General features: G+C 58.0%; 1 protein-coding gene across 2 annotated transcripts; it reads right to left on the reverse strand.

Annotated features, from left to right (window-relative positions):
• Window positions 1–1307: 1307 nt before the first annotated feature.
• On the reverse strand, window positions 1308–22014 carry THRA (thyroid hormone receptor alpha). 2 transcript variants are annotated; one of them, XM_081219130.1, is made up of 9 exons: window positions 21785–22014; window positions 11032–11379; window positions 8153–8220; window positions 7504–7604; window positions 5209–5356; window positions 4391–4623; window positions 3232–3378; window positions 2414–2672; window positions 1308–1792 (listed from the first exon to the last, which is right to left on the reverse strand). In XM_081219130.1, the coding sequence occupies exons 2-9, from the start codon at window positions 11082–11084 to the stop codon at window positions 1542–1544; spliced, it is 1260 nt and encodes a 419-aa protein (XP_081075256.1). In that variant the 5' UTR covers window positions 11085–11379; window positions 21785–22014; the 3' UTR covers window positions 1308–1541. The 2 variants fall into 2 exon arrangements, with proteins under 2 accessions (XP_081075256.1, XP_081075257.1); XM_081219131.1 differs by having other exon boundaries at window positions 4391–4596; window positions 21785–22012.

Raw genomic sequence — 22014 nt, forward strand, 5'->3', positions numbered from 1 at the left:
TCCTCCCTCCCTCTCTCCCCTGCGGAGTGGGCGATAGCCAAAGGGAGGAGGAGGAGGGCAGCTCACCCAAGTGCAGACCAACAGAGCACTCCTCACCAGGAGGGTGGGAGGTGGCTCAAGCCAAAGTCCCTGAATTAGAGAAAAGAAGAGGGGAAAGGGGTTCCAGGGGCACAGGGGCGGCTGGCCTAAAGAGCTTCAAAGAAAAAAGGAGGAGCACCAACCACCCCCTCCCCCGGGGCTTCGACTAAGTGCCATTTTTCTAAGCACCCCCATTCCGGTGCCTGCCTGCCCAGAGTCTGGGATAGTGCATCGAGTGGAAAGGAGGAGGGCAGGGGTTCGAGAGAGCCCAGCAGACAGATGGCAACAGGAGCCTAAGGGGGTGGAGGCTCTGGGAGAAGCTCACGCACACCCCCCCACCCCAGGGCAGCAGCATCTGGATCGTAGCTAATACTGCAGGATGTGAGGAGGGCGGGACCTTGAGCCACAGTTTTTCCTGTGTGGGTGCCACGATGCGGAAGGAGCTGGTGGGGGGCACAGGGAGAGGCCCCTGGGGCTGGGCACTTGAAAGGGGAGCTGTGCGGGCAGCAGGGCAGGCTGGTGAGGGGCCAGTTGGCATCCAGCATGAGAGGTAGATGGAACTCAGCGGGCACGAGTGGCAGAGAGCAGAGGGAGTACTGGCGCGGGGGTGCCAAAGGGGCACGGGGGGGGCAAGGCAAGGGGGGGTGGCCAGGACCCTGTTGTATTAACTCACAGCTCTGATCGGCAGCCCTACCCCTGGGGACCTGGTGCGGGGGGCAGTTCTCTCTGATTTGGGGGGAGGAGGGGCAGCTCTCAAAGTGCTCGGGGGTTGGGGGGGGTCCTCCCCTCTGGCCAGCCTCAGTTAATAACTTAATATCATCTCTCTATCAATCGCTCGCTCTCTCTTTTTTTCTCTTTTTTTCCTCTGTCTAGTACTTCATTTATCTTCTCTCCGTGCCTGGTTTCCAAAGTGCAGTTAGAATGACTGTAATTTTTAACCTCCAGGGGAGGGGCCAAGCCAAGCCTTTCTTTGCACCCAGGCATCTGGGGAAGCAGAGAGGCCCTTAGCCTGGAGGGGGAACCTAGGCCAAGAGACTGGGCGGGGGGCTCTCTCTTGCGTGTGTGTAGGGGGTGAGTTGAGGGCATCTTCCCCCATCCCACATTCCTCCATCCCCTACGGTCAAGATGGCTTGTCCCCTCTTAGCTCTCCCTCCCTTCTCCTACCTTCTCGGAGGACGGGGTCCTGGGAACTGCAGGACACGGTCCCCCCCGGCCCCGGACCCCCCCGCCTCCCACACTGTCCTTTTCATAGCAAGTTCATTTGTTTGCCCTGCCCCAGGGCTGGAGGTTCTGAGGAGGGACGGGGCAATGCGGGGGGTGTGTGTGCGTGGGGGGAGCTGAATCTATCCAAGGACGAGAGGGAGGAGAGAAGAGGTGTGGGGGTCTCCCTCAGCCCCCAGCTCTGCCCGTTCTCTCCAGGCTCCTCCCCACCAGCTCCGCACACCCTCTGGCCGCCTGAGGCTTTAGACTTCCTGATCCTCAAAGACCTCGAGGAAGAGTGGGGGGAAGAGTTCGGTGGGGCACTCGACTTTCATGTGGAGGAAGCGGCTGGCGTGGCAGGCCCCGATCATGCGGAGGTCAGTCACCTTCATCAGCAGCTTGGGCCAGAAGTGCGGAATGTTGTGTTTGCGGTGGTTGACGTAGTGCTCGAACGCCAGCAGGTACGCCTCCTGACTCTTCTCGATCTTGTCCACACACAGCAGGCCCGAGCGGTCTGCGGGGAAGGAGGGGCAGGCGGGTGAGTGGGCGGAGGGGGGCAGAGGCGGAGAGGCTGGGGGAGAGGGAAGAAAAACACGCTCTGGGCAAGTGGAGGGGCAACCGCAGGGCAGAGGGAGGGGGCCAGGGGGTGGAGGGGCAGGTAAAGGGGACAGAGGGCAAGAGGTGGGCCTGGAAAGAGAGGAGACCTGGAGGCAGGGCAGGACTCGCGGGCAGAGAGATGGGGTGGGGAGAGCGATCCAGAGGGAGTTGGGGGCAAGAAAGGGGGACTGAGAACAGAGGAGGGATGGGGGAGAGGAGGTGGATGGGCACAGAGTAGGGGATGGGGAACCAAGGGGTCTGGGGGAGACAGAGAGCAGCTGGGGGCCGAGAGAACAAATGAAGCCAGGATACGAGTAGAGGAGGGACCGGGAGGTAAGAGATGGGCCTGGATATCAGAATGGAGGGCGGACGGGTGACAGGGCAGGGGACCGGGGACCAAGGGTGGGCCTGGGGACAGAGAGGTAGCTTTGTGGAGCAGAGAGACCATGGGGTTAAAGAAGGAGCGTGACAGGCCCAGGGCCCAGCCAAACTCTGGGCCCCTGGAAGCTCCCGAGCCCTCCCAGCCAGGCCTCGGTACCTGTTGACATTAGCAGCACAGCCTGCAGCAGAGCCACTTCCGTGTCATCCAAGTTAAAGGCAGAGAGTGACTTGCCCAGTTCAAAGATGGCATCGGAGACGACACCCAGGCCGCCATTCTTGAGCTGCTCCCGCTTGACAGCCATCTCCCCGCTCAGTGTCAGGGTGTCGCTCTCGGGGTCATAGCGGACAGCCGCCCGCAGGGACATGATCTCCATGCAGCACCCCTTCAGGAGGATGATCTGGTCTTCGCAAGGCAGCTGCAGAACCACAGGGATGCTCAGCAGGCCCCTCCCCAAAAGCACGCCCTCCCGCGGGTGCCCCCTGGGAGCCGCAAGGCCACCACCGGCCAGGAACGTGTGCTCTGAACAGCTCGCTTGCAATGTGCGATGGATCTGCCCTGTTTCATTAAGCCTCCCAACTATGCCTCTGAGTTAGGTCCCGTCAGTACCTCCACGCCCACCGCAGACGAGCAAAGGGAGGTACAGGGAGTCAGGCCACGTAGGGCAGCCTGTTCCCAGAGTTAGTGCTCTTTAAAGTAAGGAGAACTTCCAGAGTCAGGATGGCTGCGTAGACTTCGGGGTAGACAGGAAGGGACGGGCTGGGGAGGCTGGGCCCGTGGAGCCTGTTGGTTCTTTAGGGATCAGCTCACCCTGTGCGTGTGTGTGCGTGTGTGTGTGTTGGGTGTGTTGACCTACAGGAATTGCTCCCCATCCAGAGAGCTTCAGATGAGCACAAGCTGGGACTGGGTGACCTGGGGAGCAGCCCGAGGTCTCCCTCCAGCGTGGTAACGTGTCTCCCCTCCCATCTGCCACTCACCTCAGAGAACATGGGCAGTTTTTTGGCAAAGTCCACCACGCGGGTGATGGCCGGGGTGATGATCTTGGTAAACTCGCTGAAGGCCTCAAGGTCCACCTTGTCTCCGTCCGGCATGGAGACGATGGGTGACTGGCCAATGTCATCCGGCTAGAGGGAGAGATGGGGGTCAGCTGGGGCTGCAGACCCCTTTCAACCTCTCACCGAGGCTCCCTGCCCACCAGGGGGAGCTCCAAGGCAGCTTGGGGAGGCGGGGCCCCTAGCACCCGGGGACAGCTGTGTCCCAACCCAGGCCTAAAGCTTCTCCCATCTTGGGGCAGAGAATACACCAGCGCCAGAGCTCCAAGTTGGCTAATAATCACAAGGATCATAATAGCAGTAGAGGTAATGTCATAACAATAGAAGCTAGATTTACTGAATATTTAACATGTAACTAGGCATTAAGCCATGTGTTTTACACATACTATCTCATTTAATCCTTCCTCACCACGACTTATCACCATTAGTTGATGTTATACTTATCATCATTCCACAGATGAGGAAACTGAGACAGACTGCAGCTAAGTAATAAGCCCAAGGTCATGTGGCTAGTAAGTGGTAGAACCAGGATTTGAACCCGGGCAGTCTGATCCCCGACAAGTTACACACACACGTGCTTGGTCTCAGAGCCGGTGCTCCTAAGAGCGTACTGTTCCACACGCTGACACACTCCACCAGGAGTTTTCTGCCTTCCCCACCATACACAACCAACTATCCATCTCCTCCCAAGCTGACCATTTACTTGGCACTCAGTTTTGCCAGGGCCTAAAACAATGCCCAGCAACCAAGAGGTACCCCCAAATACTGTTCCATGACTGTGTCCTCACCCTTCCTCCCAGTCACTGTGGGCAGGAAAAAGAGGAGAGCTCACCTCCGTTCACTGGAAATTCGATGAGGAGGGCAAGGCCCTGCCCTCATGGAGCTCCCAGTCAGATGGAAAAGGCAGGACCCTGATAGCAGCGACACATACACAGGTGTATGAATCAGCACTGTCAAGTTGCGGAGACTATCAGCCTTGGGTCAGACTAAACTAAGGTGGCTTTCTAGAGGAGGCAAGACTCTGAGTTCACTCTCCTCTCCTGGCTACCTGGCTGCCGCTCCCCCGCGCTCCCTCTCTCCTTACCAGGAATTTCCGCCTCTGTTTCCAATGGCTGCCCTGGGCATTTGTGCTGCGATGGGCCTCCGTGGCAACGTGGATCAGGTCCCACTCTTCGGGAGTGGGCTCTGGTCGCTGCTGCAGTGATCGGATCATCTCCTCCTTCCGTCGCCGCTCCCGGTTCTGCTCAATCAGCTTGCGTTTGGCCACCCGCTTCGAATCATCTAGAACCACTGTCAACAACAGACAGATGCGATGCCCTTTGCATGGCACACTCCGTAACCCACTCAGAAACTACTCTTCCCAGTAGGCCAAGAGAGGCTAGGTGACTTCCCAAATCACCTAGCAGTCGGATGGCACAACCTGGATCCTGAATGATCACTGGGACCACATCAATGCCAATTTGGGCTGACCCAGAGGAATTCCAGGTTCTGATCTAAAGGGTTTTGGTGAGAGTAGTTACTAGAAGACTGTGCCATCCAATCCCTAGCTAATGAAAAGTGCCCTCTCTCACCCAGAAGTGGGGTGCCTTCTCTAGTAGTCAGAGACACCGTGCTCTGGGGCGGGTACTCAGGACTTATTTCTACCCAGCAACTCTAAGGCCCTGGAGTGGTGAAAGGCAGGTAGGCACTGGGGCCCATGCCCAGAGCCCAGAGAGGGATCCTGTTTCCTTTTCTTCGGGGATGAGGGCAGCAGGGACCAAGATTCTGAACATTCATTCTGCCACCAGCCTGACCCAGACTGTCCCTCTGCCCTGTGGGTACCTGGAAGGGAGCTGCCATGGCTGAACGCACCTCCCCCCCCCTCACAGCTGCCTGGCCCGCTTCCCCAACCCATCCCCTTACAGTCCATGGCCATGCCCACAGCGATGCACTTCTTGAAGCGGCACAGCTGGCACTGATTGCGGGTGATCTTGTCAATGACACAACAGCTGTCATATTTGCACGAGTAGGTGGGGTGGAGGTTCTTCTGGATTGTGCGGCGAAAGAAGCCCTGGAGGTGGGGGAGGGCAGGGAGACGGAGCATGTTGTGATCACAATCCTCCCTTCATGAATCAACCGTGCAGTTCTCTGGGGTGGGGGTGGGGGGCGGGCTGGGGAACTAGTGAGGGAACCTGGCATCCTCTCGACACAGCAAGCCCAGCATCACCGGGCTCTGCCAGGACTTAGAAATACACATCCTCAGCCCCCCAGCTGCCTAGGGACCGGGGTACATGGGTAGTGGTGGTGGCAGAGTTAAGGATGGTGACCACAGTTAGGAGATTTGAGCCTGGGATGGTGTGAGGTGCTAAGAGGCCTGAAGGAATAGCCGCTTTGGACACCAATTAATACCTGATTTTCCATCTTGTTAAACGACTCTAAAAACAACACTGGCCCCAAAACCATTCTCATACATGCTGCCTGTTGCCCATGCAGGTGGAATTCATGAAATGGGGGGCGGGAGGTCAAAAGGTCAAGAAAAGGCATTGGGTATGAACCCTACTAGCATGAAGAGAATATTTTCAATTTTATATAGAGAATTTAGTCTTTGCTTTAAAGGAAAAACCTCAAGACTCAAGATGGCAGTAATAATATGAAGAGCTGATGTCTGTTGCATACTTACTATGTGTCGGGCACTTATAAGCCTTTTATTTCCTGTATCATCACATTTAACACTCATGTCAACCCCATGAGGTAGGAAATGTTATTATCTCCATTTTGCCGACTAAGAAACTGCAGCTTGGAGAGATTAAGTACTTTGCTCAAAGTCATATGGCTAAATGGGCAGCAGAGACTCAGAACTGGACCTGAGGTATAAGACACAAGGTCTGAGCTCTCAGATTTTAGGGTGCAATTAAAATCACCTTGGGTAGCCATCAAAAATACAGACTCTCGGGCTTCCCTGGTGGCACAGTTGTTGTGAGTCCGCCTGCCGATGCAGGGGACACGGGTTCGTGCCCCGGTCCGGGAGGATCCCATGTGCCGCGGAGCAGCTGGGCCCGTGAGCCATGGCCGCTGAGCCTGCACGTCCGGAGCCTGTGCTCCGCAGCGGGAGAGGCCGCGGTGGTGAGAGGCCCGCGTGCCGAAGAAAAAAAAAAAAGAAACAGACTCTTGGGCCTCACGCTAGACCTACAACATCAGGCTCTCTAGGAGTGGGAAGGCATCCCTGTCCTTTCGGGATGCCCTGCTGGGACTCAGATGTCCTTGAGGGTGAGGTTCCTTGTTCTATATTACACTGCTGGCATTGCTTGCAGGAACACTGCTAGGGGACTCTATATCCCTGGTGGTCTTGGTCTGATTGACACCAGGAAAGAGAGGAACCTGAAGCCCTGACATAATTCTTAAAGCTTTCTGTTTCTTGAAAGGTCTTACGTTGTCAGGAAGTGATGATCCTGGGAAAACCATGTAGGCTGAAATGTCCAAAGTGAGATCTAATTAAGCCTCCCCAAGTCATAGACCCCCTCTGCCCAGGGAGACTCTACCATCCTCTTCTCTGGGCTCTGCCATGCCCCCCAGCACTGGTTCTCACCCTTTCAGGTGCAGTGGAAGCAATCCAAGGCAGATTCCACCACAAAACATTCTGATTGAGTAGGACTGGGATGAGGCCTTGGGCTCTGCACTTAACAAGTACTGCAGGTGGTCCAGGAACTACATTTTGAGAAACACTGATGTTGTTTAACTGATGTCAGTCTTTCTCTGGTAGGCTGTGAGCAACTTGAGGGAAGGGCACATACTGCACATCTCACACTTAATACACTGAATGGATGGATGAAAGCAGACATTGACTGAGCGCTTCTTTTGTACTTGGCACTGTTTTAGGTACTCTATGTGCATTATCTCATTTTATTCTTCTAGCAACTCTATGAAGTAGGTAGTATGTTTGTCCCCATTTTATAGATGAAGAAACTGAGGCTCAGAGAGATTAGGCATCCTACCTATGAGTGGCAGAGCAGGGATTATGAATGAACAAATGAATGAACGAATGAATGAATGAATAAGAGAAGAGAAATGAGGATATAACAGGTGGGCTTTAGCTTACATGTTTATAGAGCTGTCTGTTGTGCCAGGTGCTGAGGGACTTAAAGGGAATGTGATGGCGGCGGGGCGGGGGGGAGCGGCGCTCAGGTGGTGGGGGAGGGGCAGGAGCTGGCTGGTCCATACCTTGCAGCCCTCACAAGTGATGCAGCGGTAGTGATAACCGGTTGCCTTGTCCCCACACACGACACACTGCTCGTCTTTGTCCAGGTAACTAGGGATATACCCTGGGAGGGAGGAAGGGAGGCAGGCAGGCAGGCATGGCTTGGGTCCCCAGCAGAGAGGCTCCTACACTTTCTCCATCCCCCAGCTTTTCCGTCCTGGCCCATCCCCTAGCCCAACCTCCCTGAAGGGTTCTCTGTCTCCAGGTATAATCCTGGAGACACATCAGAGGTCACCTTGTCCATCCCCTTCCCTAAGAATACGGAGACTCCAGTTCTTCTGACTGCCCCATTCAGGGCTTTTCTCTTGCTGCATGCCAGGGCAGGGGATACGGGAGAAGGAGAAGCAAATGTCAGAGCAGCTCATCTTGGGGACCTCGGGCAAGGGGGTTATGGGGGAAGGGAAGAGGCCCTTCCTGACCTAATCCATCCTCAAAGGCTGGAGCGTGCCCCACATGACCCCTCTCACCCCAGACAAGTCCATCCCACACTCTCCAGGAGGTTCTCCCCATGGGACACAGGAACTGCTGGTATAGGCGCAGGCCCTGGAAGTGTCCGGGCCTGGCTCTGTCGGGTTGAGGGTGGGAAGGAAGGGAACACGCAGCCAGGCTCACCTGACATGCTGGGTTTCAGGGAACATTGGCCGTTCTTTCTTTTTCGCTTTCCATCTGGTGACCTGGCACTGGATGGGGGCAAAGTGGGCCGAATCAGAGAGCAGTCCTTGGGCAGCCCCCCTTCTCATCCAATAGGCTGAAGTCATCCCCCAGGCCTGACTCCCTCCTTCTTGTGTCCTCATCCTACCTCCCACCCCCAGGTCAACTGACAAAACTGAGAAGGGTCCAGCTATCTGGAAGCTTTGGGGAGAGAGATAAAGGGCTTGGCTGGGGCACAAGCATGTTCTAGGGCCCCAACATACACACACACACACACACACGAGCACGCCCATAATCTATAAGATAGCCACATATTTAAGCCTTCAGTACATGACACATACGCAGAAAGAATCTTTAGGACGTGCTTAAAGCTATATAACCTTTAGAATACACACAAATATGTGCAACATAAGACCAGCACGCACGAACAACTATGCTGCCTTCAGTATAAACCCAAGCACGGTAAATAAGCAGCAGGCTCTACTATCTATATCTATGCAACTTTCAAGGCTTTCTCAAATGTGTTATATGACCTCTAGGATATGCCCACATGTTACACAACCCTCTAGACGGGCACCTAATAATACCATGCCCCTCCCCCCAGTGAACATGTGACTTGATTTCCAGGTCATACACACACGCTAAATAACCACAGTGGGACTTCCCTGGTGGTGCAGTGGTTAGAAGTCCGCCTGCCAACGCAGGGGACACGGGTTCGAGCTCTGGTCCGGGAAGATCTCACATGCCGTGGAGCAACTAAGCCCGTGCACCACAACTACTGAGCCTGCGCTCTAGAGCCCGCGAGCCACAACTACGGAAGCCCGCGTGCCTGCCACAGCTACTGAGCCCACATGCTGCAACTACTGAGCCCGCGTGCTACAACTACTGAAGCCCGCACGCCTAGAGCCCGTGCTCTGCAACAAGAGAAGCCACCGCAATGAGAAGTCCACGCACCGCGACGAAGAGTAGCCCCCGCTCGCCACAACTAGAGAAAGCCCACGTGCAGCAACGAAGACCCAACACCAGCCAAAAATTAAAAAATAAAAATAAAAATAAAATAAATAACCACAGTGGACCACTAGAACCTAGACCCAAGAATATGAAAAAAGGATGGGACTCCCAGAGCCGCCCAGTCCATGGCCTCCCTTTAACAGAGCAGCAAACCTAGGCCCCCCTTATGCCTGGTGACACTGTGGCTGGAGTCAGAGCCAGGACAAGGACGCTGGGCCCCTCCAAGCAAGGTATTATAACCCTCAGCCACTGCACACATATGTTGCCAGCCTCTCCACATACATGTTACATAACCTCGGCACACACAGGTTACATAAGCTTTCTACATGCATGCACGGATTGTATAACCTCCCACACCCACCCTGTGTGTGGCATGTTGCAGGGTCCTCCCCCCACCCCACACCCGCCTGGGGCCTGATGCGGCTCCCAACACACTGACACAGTGACCTTGGCCAGGGTCACAGCCACAGACAACTCTGTGTTCCACACGCCCTGGGGATTACCCCTGTCTGATGTCTACAACAGTTCGAGGGTCGGATCTCCCTCCTGCCTCTGGAGGGGTGGGTGTGGGGGGAACTCCCAGGCCACCTAGGCCCCAGTTGAGCTGGCCGTCTTCAGCAATTAACTAGACTCACAGCCTCTGGGTGCAGTCCCAGGAACAGCCACAAGGTGGCGCAGGGACATGGGGGAGGGGAGGCAGACAGGGGAGGGGCTGCAGTCCTAGGGGACCAGGAACTGGCATTCCCGCCTTTCTCAGAGTTAGCAGCAGACTTTCCCAGATCCACAGAAGTCTGGGCAGGGAGGTACAGAGGCTGTAAGTGAGAGCTACGCAATGACAGGCTAAATCTTTTCCAGAGCCCCCTGGGGTGGGGATTGGCGTGGGGGGGGAATACCCCCACTGCCCTACCCAGCTGCCAGCCCCATCCACTTCCTCTACCCCTCCAGGGACCCAGTCTTGGGCCCCAGGGCTTTGCCGGGCCAGGCCTCCGGCCTCCTGGCTCAGGATCTGGTCTCCTAGGCAACGGCCACACTACTCCCCAGAGCACCCCCTCCCCCACCCTCTCTCTGGCCATAGGCACAGGCTGTACCCAGCTCCCAGGGCACCACGCCAACTGAGACTGAGCTCTGTGCCACTTGGAGCCGACGGGAGAAGCAGAGACCCTCTGGGCTCCTGAAGCACAATGCAGATCATAGGTAACTCATCCCCAGTTGTGTGTGCAGGGCTGATGCCTCCTCCACGTGGGAGCAAAACCTTCATAGCTGGCATTCACTTTCACTTCCTGGGAGGAGCCCCATGGCAATGCCCGCCCTTGCCCATGAACAAGGAAGAGCTTGTGAGGCTCCCAATAGGTTCCAAATATAAGCGTGAGCTGTGACCAACAGCTACTGGTGCACGTGCCCTGAAATGTCATGTCACATGCACCATGGCTTCTGGACCACACGCTGGTGGTCAGAAGTGAACAAGCTGGTAGGGAGAGGAGGGAAATGGCAAGGCTTGGATTCCACATGCTCAGGTGAGGGTGGCTGAGGGGACACTGGGGGGCATTTGAGACCCCCAGCACTGTCAAGGGAGGGGCCACGTGCCTGCTGCCTGTAATTACTCTGCTCTGCATCACCTCCCCTTTCAAAATGGGCATCTTTCCATTGGGGTGCCTAATTCCTTGCCGCATGGGAACATGACCTCATCTCCTGGGCAAAGGTAGGCAGCAGGCTTGTTGGCCTCATGCCCGTCCCCCCAGAGGTGCTTAAAGCTCCACTCTCTCGGGCCCAGCCAGGTGACCCTTCCTGTTGCCTAGGAGTTGGCATGACCTAGTTGCCAGACCCATTACCTGTTCTCCTCTGGGTCTGACCCACACTCCACCTTGCTTGGCTTCTGTTCCATTCACTTTAATTCCATCCAGGATGCCCTCCAGCACGCCAAGAGACTGGGGTGGGCACACTGGCCCCCCCGGCACGCCCACAGGCCGCCCACCCCCCGCCACCCAGGCCCTAGGGCCCAGCACCCATGGTGCCCGCCTCAGCACTTGGCCTTTCACACCATGCCCTGCGCCCCAAGGGGGGCGGGCGGTGAGAGGGGCCAGGGAGTGGCAGGTAGTGGGGTTGGGGGGGAAGCCGGGTCTGTGGGGGGGTCCTGGGCTGGGGGAGTAGCTTCGGAATCTTGTCCTGTCCGGAGGTCCCTGCAGAGAGAGGAAAGAGGCAGGGATAAGGTGGCGCCATGGTGGGGCTAGGTGAATAGGATTCCTTTGGTGCCAACATTTTGGGGCTCATAACGAGATGGTGGTAGTCATGGAGGGCAGGCACAGGGAGAGGACCGGGACAACCCTTCAGATCAACAGACAGCAGGCAAGACTGGAGATCCACATCCTGATCCCCAGACATGGAAAGGGATGGAGGGAAAGAATGAGGTCATCCCTGTACCTTGTCTCAGTTCCTCACATTCAGTCAAGTGCCTGGCACTCAATATGGGTCTATTAACCATCAGCTATTGTTACCACCCCCCAGTTTCCCTAAAACTCATCAGTGTTACAGGGCAAGAGGCCACCAGAGATAGCAGCTTCAGCCCAGGCATGGGGGGTACTGGTGAAGGAAGTATGGTTTGTGGGGGCAGCACGCAGGGATCCTGAATGCCCACATGGGTGCCTTCATGGAGAGGGACATTGCAAATAGGAGGGAGACAACCTCCCCGGCTGCTGGCTCAGTTACGACTCCCCAGTCCCGGCCCCCCAAGGAGCTTCCCATACAAGGTCCCGAATCACACTTCGCAGTCTGAGGACCAGACTTCCCCGTTGGTTTCGCTGAGCTGCCACCCACCAGGACGGCAAGAGGAGGGGAAAGGAAACTAACCCGCGTTAATGGAATAGAGAATATAGGCCCTCCGGTATCAGAACTGCACAGGTGAGGAAACAAAGCCTCAGAAAGCTTGATCACTCACTCGAGTTGGCACAGCTAGTAAGCAGCCTGCCTCCAATGCTTGCCTTGTCCTGCTACCTGGGGGCCAGGGCAGTGCCAACCTGGGCCAACCATTCCCCCCACGCTGCTCCGCTGACCCCAGACTGCAGACCCGAGGCTCCGTGTCTGCACACACAAGGCAGGTGTGGGCACGTGAGAGGGGACAAAAGGTGCAGCTCTCCGCACACAACCTCCATCGAGTGGCTGCTGTACGGGAGCCCTTGCCCCTGGGCCCCCCGGCCCCACCCCCAGAAACTGATAAGGAGCCAGGGTGGGAGGGGAAAGGAGAGATAAGTCAGGCCATTGGGCAGGGTAGGACAGGGCTGGACCACGGGACAGGGCCTCTGCACTCAGGCAAGTCCCCATCCTGGGGAGCAGGGCAGTAGTACTGAAGGGTGGCCTACTCCGCTTTCTTTGCCCCCGCAGACCAGAAATGGGCACTGGGGCTGGACAGGAGACATGGGGTGGAGGGGTGCGAGCAGGGAGCCTTAGCCCAGGGAGCCGTCAAGAAAGTAGGTCAAGTTTTTCTTGGCTTGCGGAGAAATTCCTGTTATAAATTTATAATGGCGTAGCCAGCCCTAAGGGGTGGAGATGGGGGGAGAAGGAGTGGGTGGGGATGCCCAGAGCCCGGGCATAGGGGCCTGCTGCTCTCAGCCAGAGCAGTGAGGGCCTGGGGGCCGAGGCAGGCCTGGGCCTTGGGCTGGACAATAGAGGGCTATTTTCTGTCGCCTCTGTTTCCACTTCTATCTGTGCCCAGTGAAGCTTCCTTGGGTCCGTCTGTCTGCATCTGAATGTCTCTCTCTCTCTCTCTCTCTGGGTCTGGGTGTCTCCCTGTCTCCCCCTCCCCCCAAGACTGTGCCTCGGTGCTTGGCACACCCTGGCTGCGGTGCTGCCCCCGCCCGTCTCCTGCCCACCTGGCATACTGCCACCACTTGTTTACAGAAGCTGGAAAAATCCACTCGCCAGCCTGAGGCCCGAGTGCCCCCAGGGAGGGGAGGAGGCGGGCACAGGAGTGGGCATGCTGAGAGAGGGGCAGCCCTGCGAGCAGGCCCCGGAGGCAGGTGAAGGGAACCGGGGTGTGTGGGAATGGGTATCAGCGGCTACGGGCCAGACCAGGCAGGGAGCACCGATGGCAGCGCATGGCCTGGGCAGCTCCTGCCCCAGGCCATAGCTCTGGAGGACCCCTCCCCCCGACTCCTGCCACTGCCAGTTGCTACAGGGCACACCTGGGGCAGTGCCAACCTAAGCCACCATGTTTATTTTCCCTTCCCCCAACCCAGTCTGGCCTTAACTCCAAATGTGGCTGGGCACTGCCAAGGGCTTGCACGTGCCTGCTGTGGGGGGTGGAGGGAGGAGGCCCCCCACTTTGCCCCACCTCTATGCTGAGCCGAACGGTGCCTGATGCCGCCCAGGCTCCACTGAGCCCCTGGTGGTGGGCAGAGAAGCAAGGTCCTGCCCTCACTGCTTAGGGCACCCTTGCCTGGCACCTAGCAAGAGGCTGGAACCCCTGGGGAGTCCTTGTCGTCTCTCTGGGGACATACCTGGGCCTCTGAGGCGACAGGGCAGGCAGAGGACCCAGCATGCGGGGAGGCACATAGCACACGAGCGTGTGTTAGCTGCGGGCAGAGAAAAGTCAGTGGGCCAGCGGGGCGGGGCAGAGATACCCATGCTGATGGGCAGCCTCTCTCCCCTCCTCCTGGAGTCCTGCTCAATTCCCCCAGTGCCTGCCTGGCACATTCCCTGCAGAGGAAGAGGCTCAGCATCCCCCCAAGAGGCAGAGGGCTGGAGCTATGGGGCTCTGAGACTAGGCTGGACAGCCGGCAGGCAAGGCCCACCTGTTGGCTGGCCTGGCCACCCACTCCCTCTTTGTCAGATAAGAGATGCCTGGTGGCAGTGTGGGCAAGGTGCCTGCGGAGGGGGAAGCATTTCATTAAGCTTAAGTGCTTCTGCAATGGGGGGACTGAGACAAGAGGCCAATGCGGCATCCATGGGCACCATGCCATGTTCCCGCTGCTGGACTGTCCCACTCCGCAGTCCTGTGGACCCAAGGGACTCCCCGGAAGGACTCCTAGGGCTGCCAGAGGGGACTCTCTGCCTCAGAATCCAGCCCCCAATTCTGTACCCACCACTCTCCTGAGTGTCTGCTCTTGGCTTTGGCCCCACCTGTCAGGGCCCGTGAACTTTGTCCTTAATGGTCTAAGGAAAGCCCAGCCCTCCTCCTTGTCAACCACAGAGGGAGAGACGCACATATAGAGAGGGGGGCTGAGAAAATGGGAGAAAGAGAAGAAGCAGAGAGGTGAAAGGGACGATGGGGGAAGAGGGGAGGACGGATGAGGAGACGCAAGAACAAAGAGATGGGCAGGGGTGGGGGTGGAGGCGGGGATGGCAGTGGAGTCAAGGGAGTGGAAGAAAGGCGCAAGGAGATGGGAGTGGAGAGAGCAGGGTGAGGGAGAAAAGAGGGCCGGGAAGGGAAGGAGAGACAAAGGCAGAAAGGTAACAAAGCAAGATGGGGGGGGGTGCTTCACGCCCCGCCTAAGTCCCACCTCATGGAGGCCGGGGGGAGGGGAGAAGAGAAATGGTTTCCACGGTGACAGCTGGTTCTTGGTGGCCTGGCATGTGGGCTATTAATAGTGCTGTGGGGAGATTCACACCTCCCTCTCCCCTTCCCCTTTGCCTGCTGCTAGGGTGGGGGGAGGTACTTCTCCCCCACTCCCAATTATCTGGCACTGACGCCCTGACTCCACACCATGGGGGCCAAGAAGGGTGGCCAGGTGGCCACTGTAGCCCAAACACACACACACACACACACACACACACACACACACACACACGGGCATGCACAGGCACACACAGGCATCTGTGTGCAGACACTGCCGCCTGTGCCAGCGTGGGCTCCCGTGGACAGCCACAAACACCGACAGCCCCGGGGAGTCTGGAGGTGCTGGAGGCTGTGGCAGCGACACAGGCACCCGGGTTGAGGAGAGATGCCTCTCGGGGCCGGGACCCCTTCCCCCTCTCCCAGATCCCCCCCCCGTTCTATTCTCAGGTGTGGACTGGAGGGGACGGCCCCACCCATCTCCCTGTTATCCTAGTGCCAGGAGAGAGAGGAGGAGTGAGGGCGGGGAGGGAGGTACTACTTGGCAGGTGTGACATGGCAGAGGAGTACACAGACAGAGGCACCAGCTTGGCAAGCGCGGCGGGGGGGGGCGGGGGGGCAGGGGGTGAGGCGGCACTCTCCGGTGGGCGCTCGCTGGGCCCCCATGAGATGGGATTCTGGAGCTTAAGGGCAGTGACCCTTACGTCTGATCTCCTAGCCACTGTGGGGCCTTGGAGGCTCGAGGATGGGAGATGGGGTTGGGGGATATAATATAAGGGGGAGATAGGTTACTTAAACAAAAGGATCCTCTCCTCCAAAAGAATATAACAGGAAATTCCCCCCTGCAGGTCACAGACAGAAAGACATAAACAGTAGCCTTGACTTGGGCCAGATGCCCAGTCTTAACATCAAAGACTGTGCTTCCCGCCCAACCCCACCGTAACCTCACCCACCTGCTGCTCTCCTGTCCCTCCTCCCGCCCCAGGCCAGCTCCAGTGTCAGGCATTAAGGTGGGCGCCCACGTCTAGGGCTCACCTCCACACACCCCCACGCCTACTGACGATGGTTGTGCCCACATCCATGCTCAAGAGCTCAGCCCCTTCCCTGTCCACCCACAGAACTTCGTGCCCCCTGCCCCAGCTCCCCCCAGAAATGGACGGGGAGATCCAAATAGCCAAGAAGGCAGAGTTAGGAGCACCCACAAGCTGGGCATACTCTCCCTGCCCTCCCCCCAGCAGCCAGCGGGTAATCGGAGCTGGGAGGTGGGGCAGCTGAAGGCTGGAGGCATGAATGTCACAGGGCCAAGGCGCTCACTGCAGATGGCATCAGGGGCACAGGGCTTGGGGTCCTCCCTTTCCCACTCCCCTCTTCCAAGGAGGAGGCTGCAGAGAGGAGTCTGCAAGCCCTGGGGAGCACGCCCAGGAGGGAAGGGAATGGTGGAGGGGAAAAGAAAAGCAGGGATGTTCTCCCAGGCACCCCAGAGAGGCGGGAGATAGCCCCCACCCAAGCAGAACTGGCCGAGGCGGGGAGGCAGGGGAGAGGGACGAAGAGAGAAGGGGGGAGAGAGAAGCCGGGAGAGGGAGGGAGGCAATGGGGAGAGAGAGAGGGAGGAGGAGAGGGGAGAGAGAGAGAGATTGAAAATTGTGTGTGTGTGTGTGAGAGAGAGAGAGAGAGAGAGAGAGAGAGAGAGAGAGAGAGGGAGAGAGGGAGAGAGGGAGAGAGGGAGAGAGGGAGGGAGGGAGAGAGGGAGGGAGGGAGGGAGGGAGGGAGAGGGAGGGAGGGAGAGGGAGGGAGGGAGAGGGAGAGGGAGGGAGGGAGGGAGGGAGAGAGGGAGAGGGGGAGGGAGAGAGAGAGAGAGAGAGAGAGAGGGAGAGAGAGAGGGAGAGAGAGAGGGAGGAGAACGCATACGAGTGAGCAAGGGAGAGAGAGCAGGCAAGAGAGAGCAAGTAAATGCAGCTGAGTCTCCCGCACACACACGGACACGTGCAGACACACACACTCACCCCGCATGCGCAGAGCCTCGGGTTCTGGGTTCCCATTCCAGCAGATATTCAGAGCCCTCCCCAGCCCACACATGCACAAAACACGCATACATGGATTGCGCGCACAACACACCCACTCACTGATGTGTACAAAGACGCTGATAGCCACCAAAGCCTCAGGTCCCGTTCCCCTTCCCTCGCCCACGCCCCACGAGCCTGGGTAAAAGAGAAAATGAAACAGGCAGCTAAGGCTCTAGGAGCCAAGAGCTCATGTCTTCCTGACAAGAGTAAGAGAGGAGGAAGACGAGGGCTGGGGGCTGGGTCCAATTACGCTGCTCTTTGCCACTGCTGGAGGTGTGCTGTGCTTTTGGCCCTAACCTTTAACCCCAGTCCCCAGTGCTGGGTGCCCACCTCCAAAGCAGGGGACCAAGGATAGCATTTTCTGGGCACCAGTAAGTTCCATGTTGCTCCCCTTGTCTACCCAGAGAACTTCTGACCCCTCCCTCTGGACCACCTCACACAACGGCATGCAAGGGGGAGGTCCCCTTTGGTGCCCCAGCCTCGGCCTGCCAGGGAGGAAGGCAGGCAACACCATATGCCTGAAAACCACATGCTCCCCTCCCTCCACCAGCCCCAGATGCCTCTGTGAGAGACTGAGAACTGTCTCTGGTTCCAACCAGCGTGTGTATCCGCACCCTGGAGCGTTCCAGGCCTTGGGAAGAGAGGAGAATCCACAGGCGTTGTCTGCCGTGCCAGGATGCAATAGCGACTGACCACAGGTGTCACCCCACAGTATGTTATTTACCTTCACTCTGCGTGAGGTGGGCATCATTGTCTCCAGATTATGAAAACCTAGGCCCAGAGTCAGCAACTGGCAAATGGTGAAAACCCAGCCTCCAACTCCCAGCCAGCGCTCTTCCCACCATGGTCACACTTGCCTCCCTCCCCAAGAGGCACAAAAGTCCCCCAAGCACCTTTACAGCCATGAGAACCAGGGTTGAGATTAGCTCCCTACTCCAGAGGCGCCCCAGTGGCCCACCACAAGGCATATCCCCACCACTGTCCTGGGGGAGCTACATAAAAGGGATCTGGGAGAGCCTCTGGAGTAGGCTTATCACCAGACGCACAGAGGAAAGGTGGCAACCCAGGACAGACCCTGGATCTCGAGGTGCCACGCCTAACACCCTCCTCATTCACTGCCACCATCCTCCACACTAATCCCCCCTCCATGCAGGGGTGGGGAATCTGTCAGCCCGGGCTGGGTCCTGGTTGATTGATCAATGGTCGGTAGCTGAGATGCTGGGTCCCCAGGAGAGAGGAAGGGTGCCATACTCTACTCATAAGAAAGGAGCGGGGGTACGGAGAGAGCCTGCTTTCCTTGTTTTTTCTCTCCCCCATTCCCAGTGCTCAGACTTGTCCTAACCAGAGATGCAGTGATGCCCAAACATTCATGCATTTGCCCCTAACTGGGGAGGTGTGTCCCAGGATGAGATATCAAGAGCTCCTTTTAAGAAGGAGCTAAAAGGTGAGGATCAGAGGAGGGCAAGGCAGAGGGGCTCCAGGCTGCACAAACTCATGGGGGAGAGAGAGGGGACATAGAGGATGAGGAGGCTGGAGATTAGGGACCCACTATCCCTACCACCCCCCATCCCCATCCCATTCCTGTGATGTCTAGGAGATCCAGTTCTCCACCAAGCTTCTCCAAGAAGTGACCTACAGACTTCCTCGTTGTAACAGCTAACACATACAGTGCTTGTTATGCACCAGGTACTTGTTAAAGCATTTTACATATTCTGGCTCCTCTAATCCTCAAAAAGCTGAATGAGGTAGGTATTAACATCCTCAATATATATCCCTGCTTTTAACCATTACAGCATATCACCTGCTAGAGGAACAATATCTTGTTCTTTCATCCAGCTATGTGTTCCCTGTGACCCAGCCTCAGTTTCCCTTTCAGTAGCAGCCATGGATTCTCTATGGTAGAATCCCTACCAGTGCCTCCTCATCCATGGTCTAGGCCACAGCTAGAGGGGAGCATGGCCAGAAATGGTAGATGCCCCCTGCTCAAACTCCCTCTCTGGAAGACTTGCCACTCTGGGCCGGAGGGCCAGCCCATGGGAGAGGGCCTCACACAGCCCCACACAAAGTCTGGGCAGCTGTACCCTCAGAACCAGGCTCTGAGGCTGGGCAAAGCAGGCACAGCTGTTGGGCGTCTCTGAGGTGGGTCTCAGCTGCCAGGGGTGTGGAGAAAGGCCACTGTGAGTCCTGCCAAAGACCCAGCTCAGCCGGGTCCTGCCAACTCCTGCCACTGCCCCTGGGGGGCGATTATTTTCCAGCGGGTCAGTGTGGAGGGAGCCCCCTCACCGGCCTGTTTGGGAGCTAGCTAGCCATGGCCTGCACACCCAGGCCTTCCACCCAGCTGGTGTCCCCTGGCTGAGCCTGCCAGCCTGAGAGGTCAGCATGGGCAGTGGCCGACCCCCTTTCCTTCTCCCCCCCACTCCCAGCCCCCCAAACTCGCTGGCCGCAGCTGCAGCACTGAGGAAGCGCAGGATGTCCTGAGCAGCCAGCTGAGCCCCCTGCCCCCCACCCCAACCTCCCGCTGACCCCAGAGGCAGGGCAGGCGGGCCGAGGGGCGGGGTTTGAGTACTAACAACTGGAGAAGAATGAAGAACATCACCACCGGTTCCCAGCTCTGAGAAAGGAGGCTGTGGCAGAAACGGAGACCAGAACAGGGGTCGATGGGGTCAGGGACAGGTGAGAGTTACAGACCAGCAGAGAAACGAGGAGGGAGGAGACACAGCGCAGACAGAGCGTTGGAGCGAAATTCCAAGTCAAAAATACACATCACTCACCCAGACACTCACCAACATACTGCCTCCTACGGGAGGCTTCCAAGTTTAGACAGGAGGGCAGAGGTGGGTAAAGGGGCCAGACTCACGGTGGGAGGCAGGAACTCAGCGGGGGGCCCGTAAGCATCCCCAGGAAGGGCTCAAACAACCCCAGCAGGGGCGGCTAGGTTCCTAATTTGCTTTTGAAGTGGGGATAGAGGCTGCTTCCTAGGAGCCAGGTCTCCCCAAGACCCCCCTCCCCCCAGCAGCCAGGATCATCCCAGCTCCTGAAGTCACTGAACACTGACTGCTTCAGGTCCATGGCTCAGCCCTTAGAACTCCCCGACCCCCTACTCTCTTTGCTCTGAGTTCTCTGTCCCTCAAAAAAGAAGACAGGAGGAAGCTTGAGGGGCAAAGTCTAAGACTGTATGTGCATCTAGGGGTGTGCCTGACTGCACAGCTACACTGTGTGCATCCAGAATTGTAGACCTGTGACTGTGTGGTCCTGAGCCCTGTAAGTGCCGTCTGCACCTGAGTCCCTGGGACTGTGTGCAAATGAGTGTACCTGTGTCCAGAGTTCCCACAGTCAATCAATTAACAAGTGTTTACAGAGTACTTCCCATGCTAGGCTCTGGGTGGGATCCAGAGCAATTCCAGGGATTCTCCCAGGTCTCAAGGAGCTCACCATCTGGGGGAGGGGGGGTATGACAAGCGAAAGAGACGGAAAATATTATCGTGAATGCATGCATTACACCATTATGGGAGCAGGGGTTTTGTGGTCTACAGAACCCCAGAGAGCCACAGTAAGAGTCCAGGAAAATACTTGTTGCTAAGTTGTATCCGTGTGTTGATGTGTAACTGCATTTGCGTTTGACTGAGTGACAGCGACTGTTACGGCAAGGAGATGATGCCTGTGTGACTGGGCTCATGCGAGCACGTGTGTGCCTGTGAGTGACAGGGTCTTTTGTAATGTGCGGCTGTGTGCAATTGCTCTGTGTTCATGCAGGCGTGCGATAGTGACTTTTTCTGTGTGGGTGACAGCATGTCCGTGCGACCCTGTGCATGGGTATGTGCATGAGTTGGTCTCCCTGCTCTTGGTCTCCCGTGGGTGTGTCTCACCCCTCTGAGCTCCCCTGTGCAGCGGCAGCCAGCCTCTTCCCTTGTCCCCATGTGGGTGTGTCCAGCAGCTCCTGTCCTTGAATCCGCCTGGGTGTCCCTGGGTGTGCATGTGGCTGTCTATGTGGGCCTATCTGTGTGTCTGCATGTCATGTTTGCTTCCCCCCTCATCTTGGACAACAGCCCCCTTCATCCCTTCCCCCTCCTGGGGCCAGAGCCAGCACTGAGAGGTGGGCTCCCATCTCACTGACTTTCCTTCTGCGACCTCCACCCCTGGAAACGCGTGGCTCTCTCCATTGCCCCTATCATCCCCCACCCCGCAGGCTTTTCCTTCACACTGGACTAGGGAAGGCCCCAGGCAGAGAAGGGGCACCAGAGACACGTTGCAAGGGGAGGGAAGCGGGTGGCACACACAACACGGGTCCATTCCTCCCTCTCTTCCCTAACCGCCCTAGCCTGCAACTCCCCTAATCATCTAGGAACCCTCAGATACACCCCCCGCCCCGCACACCCCCCCACAACTAGTCGCGTTTTTGCAATTAGGAGTGTTGCAACCAGAGAGCCATGTTCAATTGGGGAGGCGGGTGAAGGCGGGGGGGACTTCCTCCTCCCGGGGCCAGTGCAAGCCCACCCCCCACCCCACTCCTACCGCCCTCCGCAGCTGGAGGCAGCTTTGCAAAGGCCACTCGGCCTCGGCCTGGGAGGCTAGGGGTGGGAGCTGGGGGGGCAGGCCTCCGGCGCACCGTAAACAAACCGCGGCGCGGCGTGGGGGAGCTCCGGCGGCCGGCAGCGGGGCCGGGCCCGGGAATGCGCAGCGGACGGGCCGGACAGAGGCCGGGCGGGCCCTCGAGGGGGAGGCCCGGACGCCATCTCCGCCGGCGAACCCCGGGGCCCACCGACCTCCCAGCAACGCCTCTCTTCCCCAGGGCGTAAGTTGCAAGCTCCCGGCCAGTGACAGGGTCACCGGGGCGTCCGGGAAAGCTGAGGCTGGCAGCGGGTACCCCTCAGGCGCCCCCAGCCCGCCTGGGAGCTGGCCAGAGAGCCCCGCGGCTTTGCATAATCAATCGCGATGCATTTGCATATTAATGCCCCCTCGCTCCCTCCCCCTTACCTCGGCGTGGCGCGCTGGACAGGGCTGGGCAGCGACGCGGGGGTCTCAGCGCCCCGTGCCGGGGGCGTCCATGGGGGGCCGGTGGGGCCCGGGCCGCCCGCCTCCTGCGCCCGGGTGTGAGTGCGAGTGAGCGCGGGGGGGCGGGGGGCGAGTGTGGCGGCCCCGCGGCTCCTCCGGCAGAGGCGGCGGCCGCTCTTGGCTCCTCCCTCCCCCGCCCCGCTCTGGCTGGG

Source organism: Mesoplodon bidens, assembly GCF_964165515.1.
Source record: "Mesoplodon bidens genome assembly, chromosome: 19".
NCBI lineage: Eukaryota > Metazoa > Chordata > Mammalia > Artiodactyla > Ziphiidae > Mesoplodon > Mesoplodon bidens.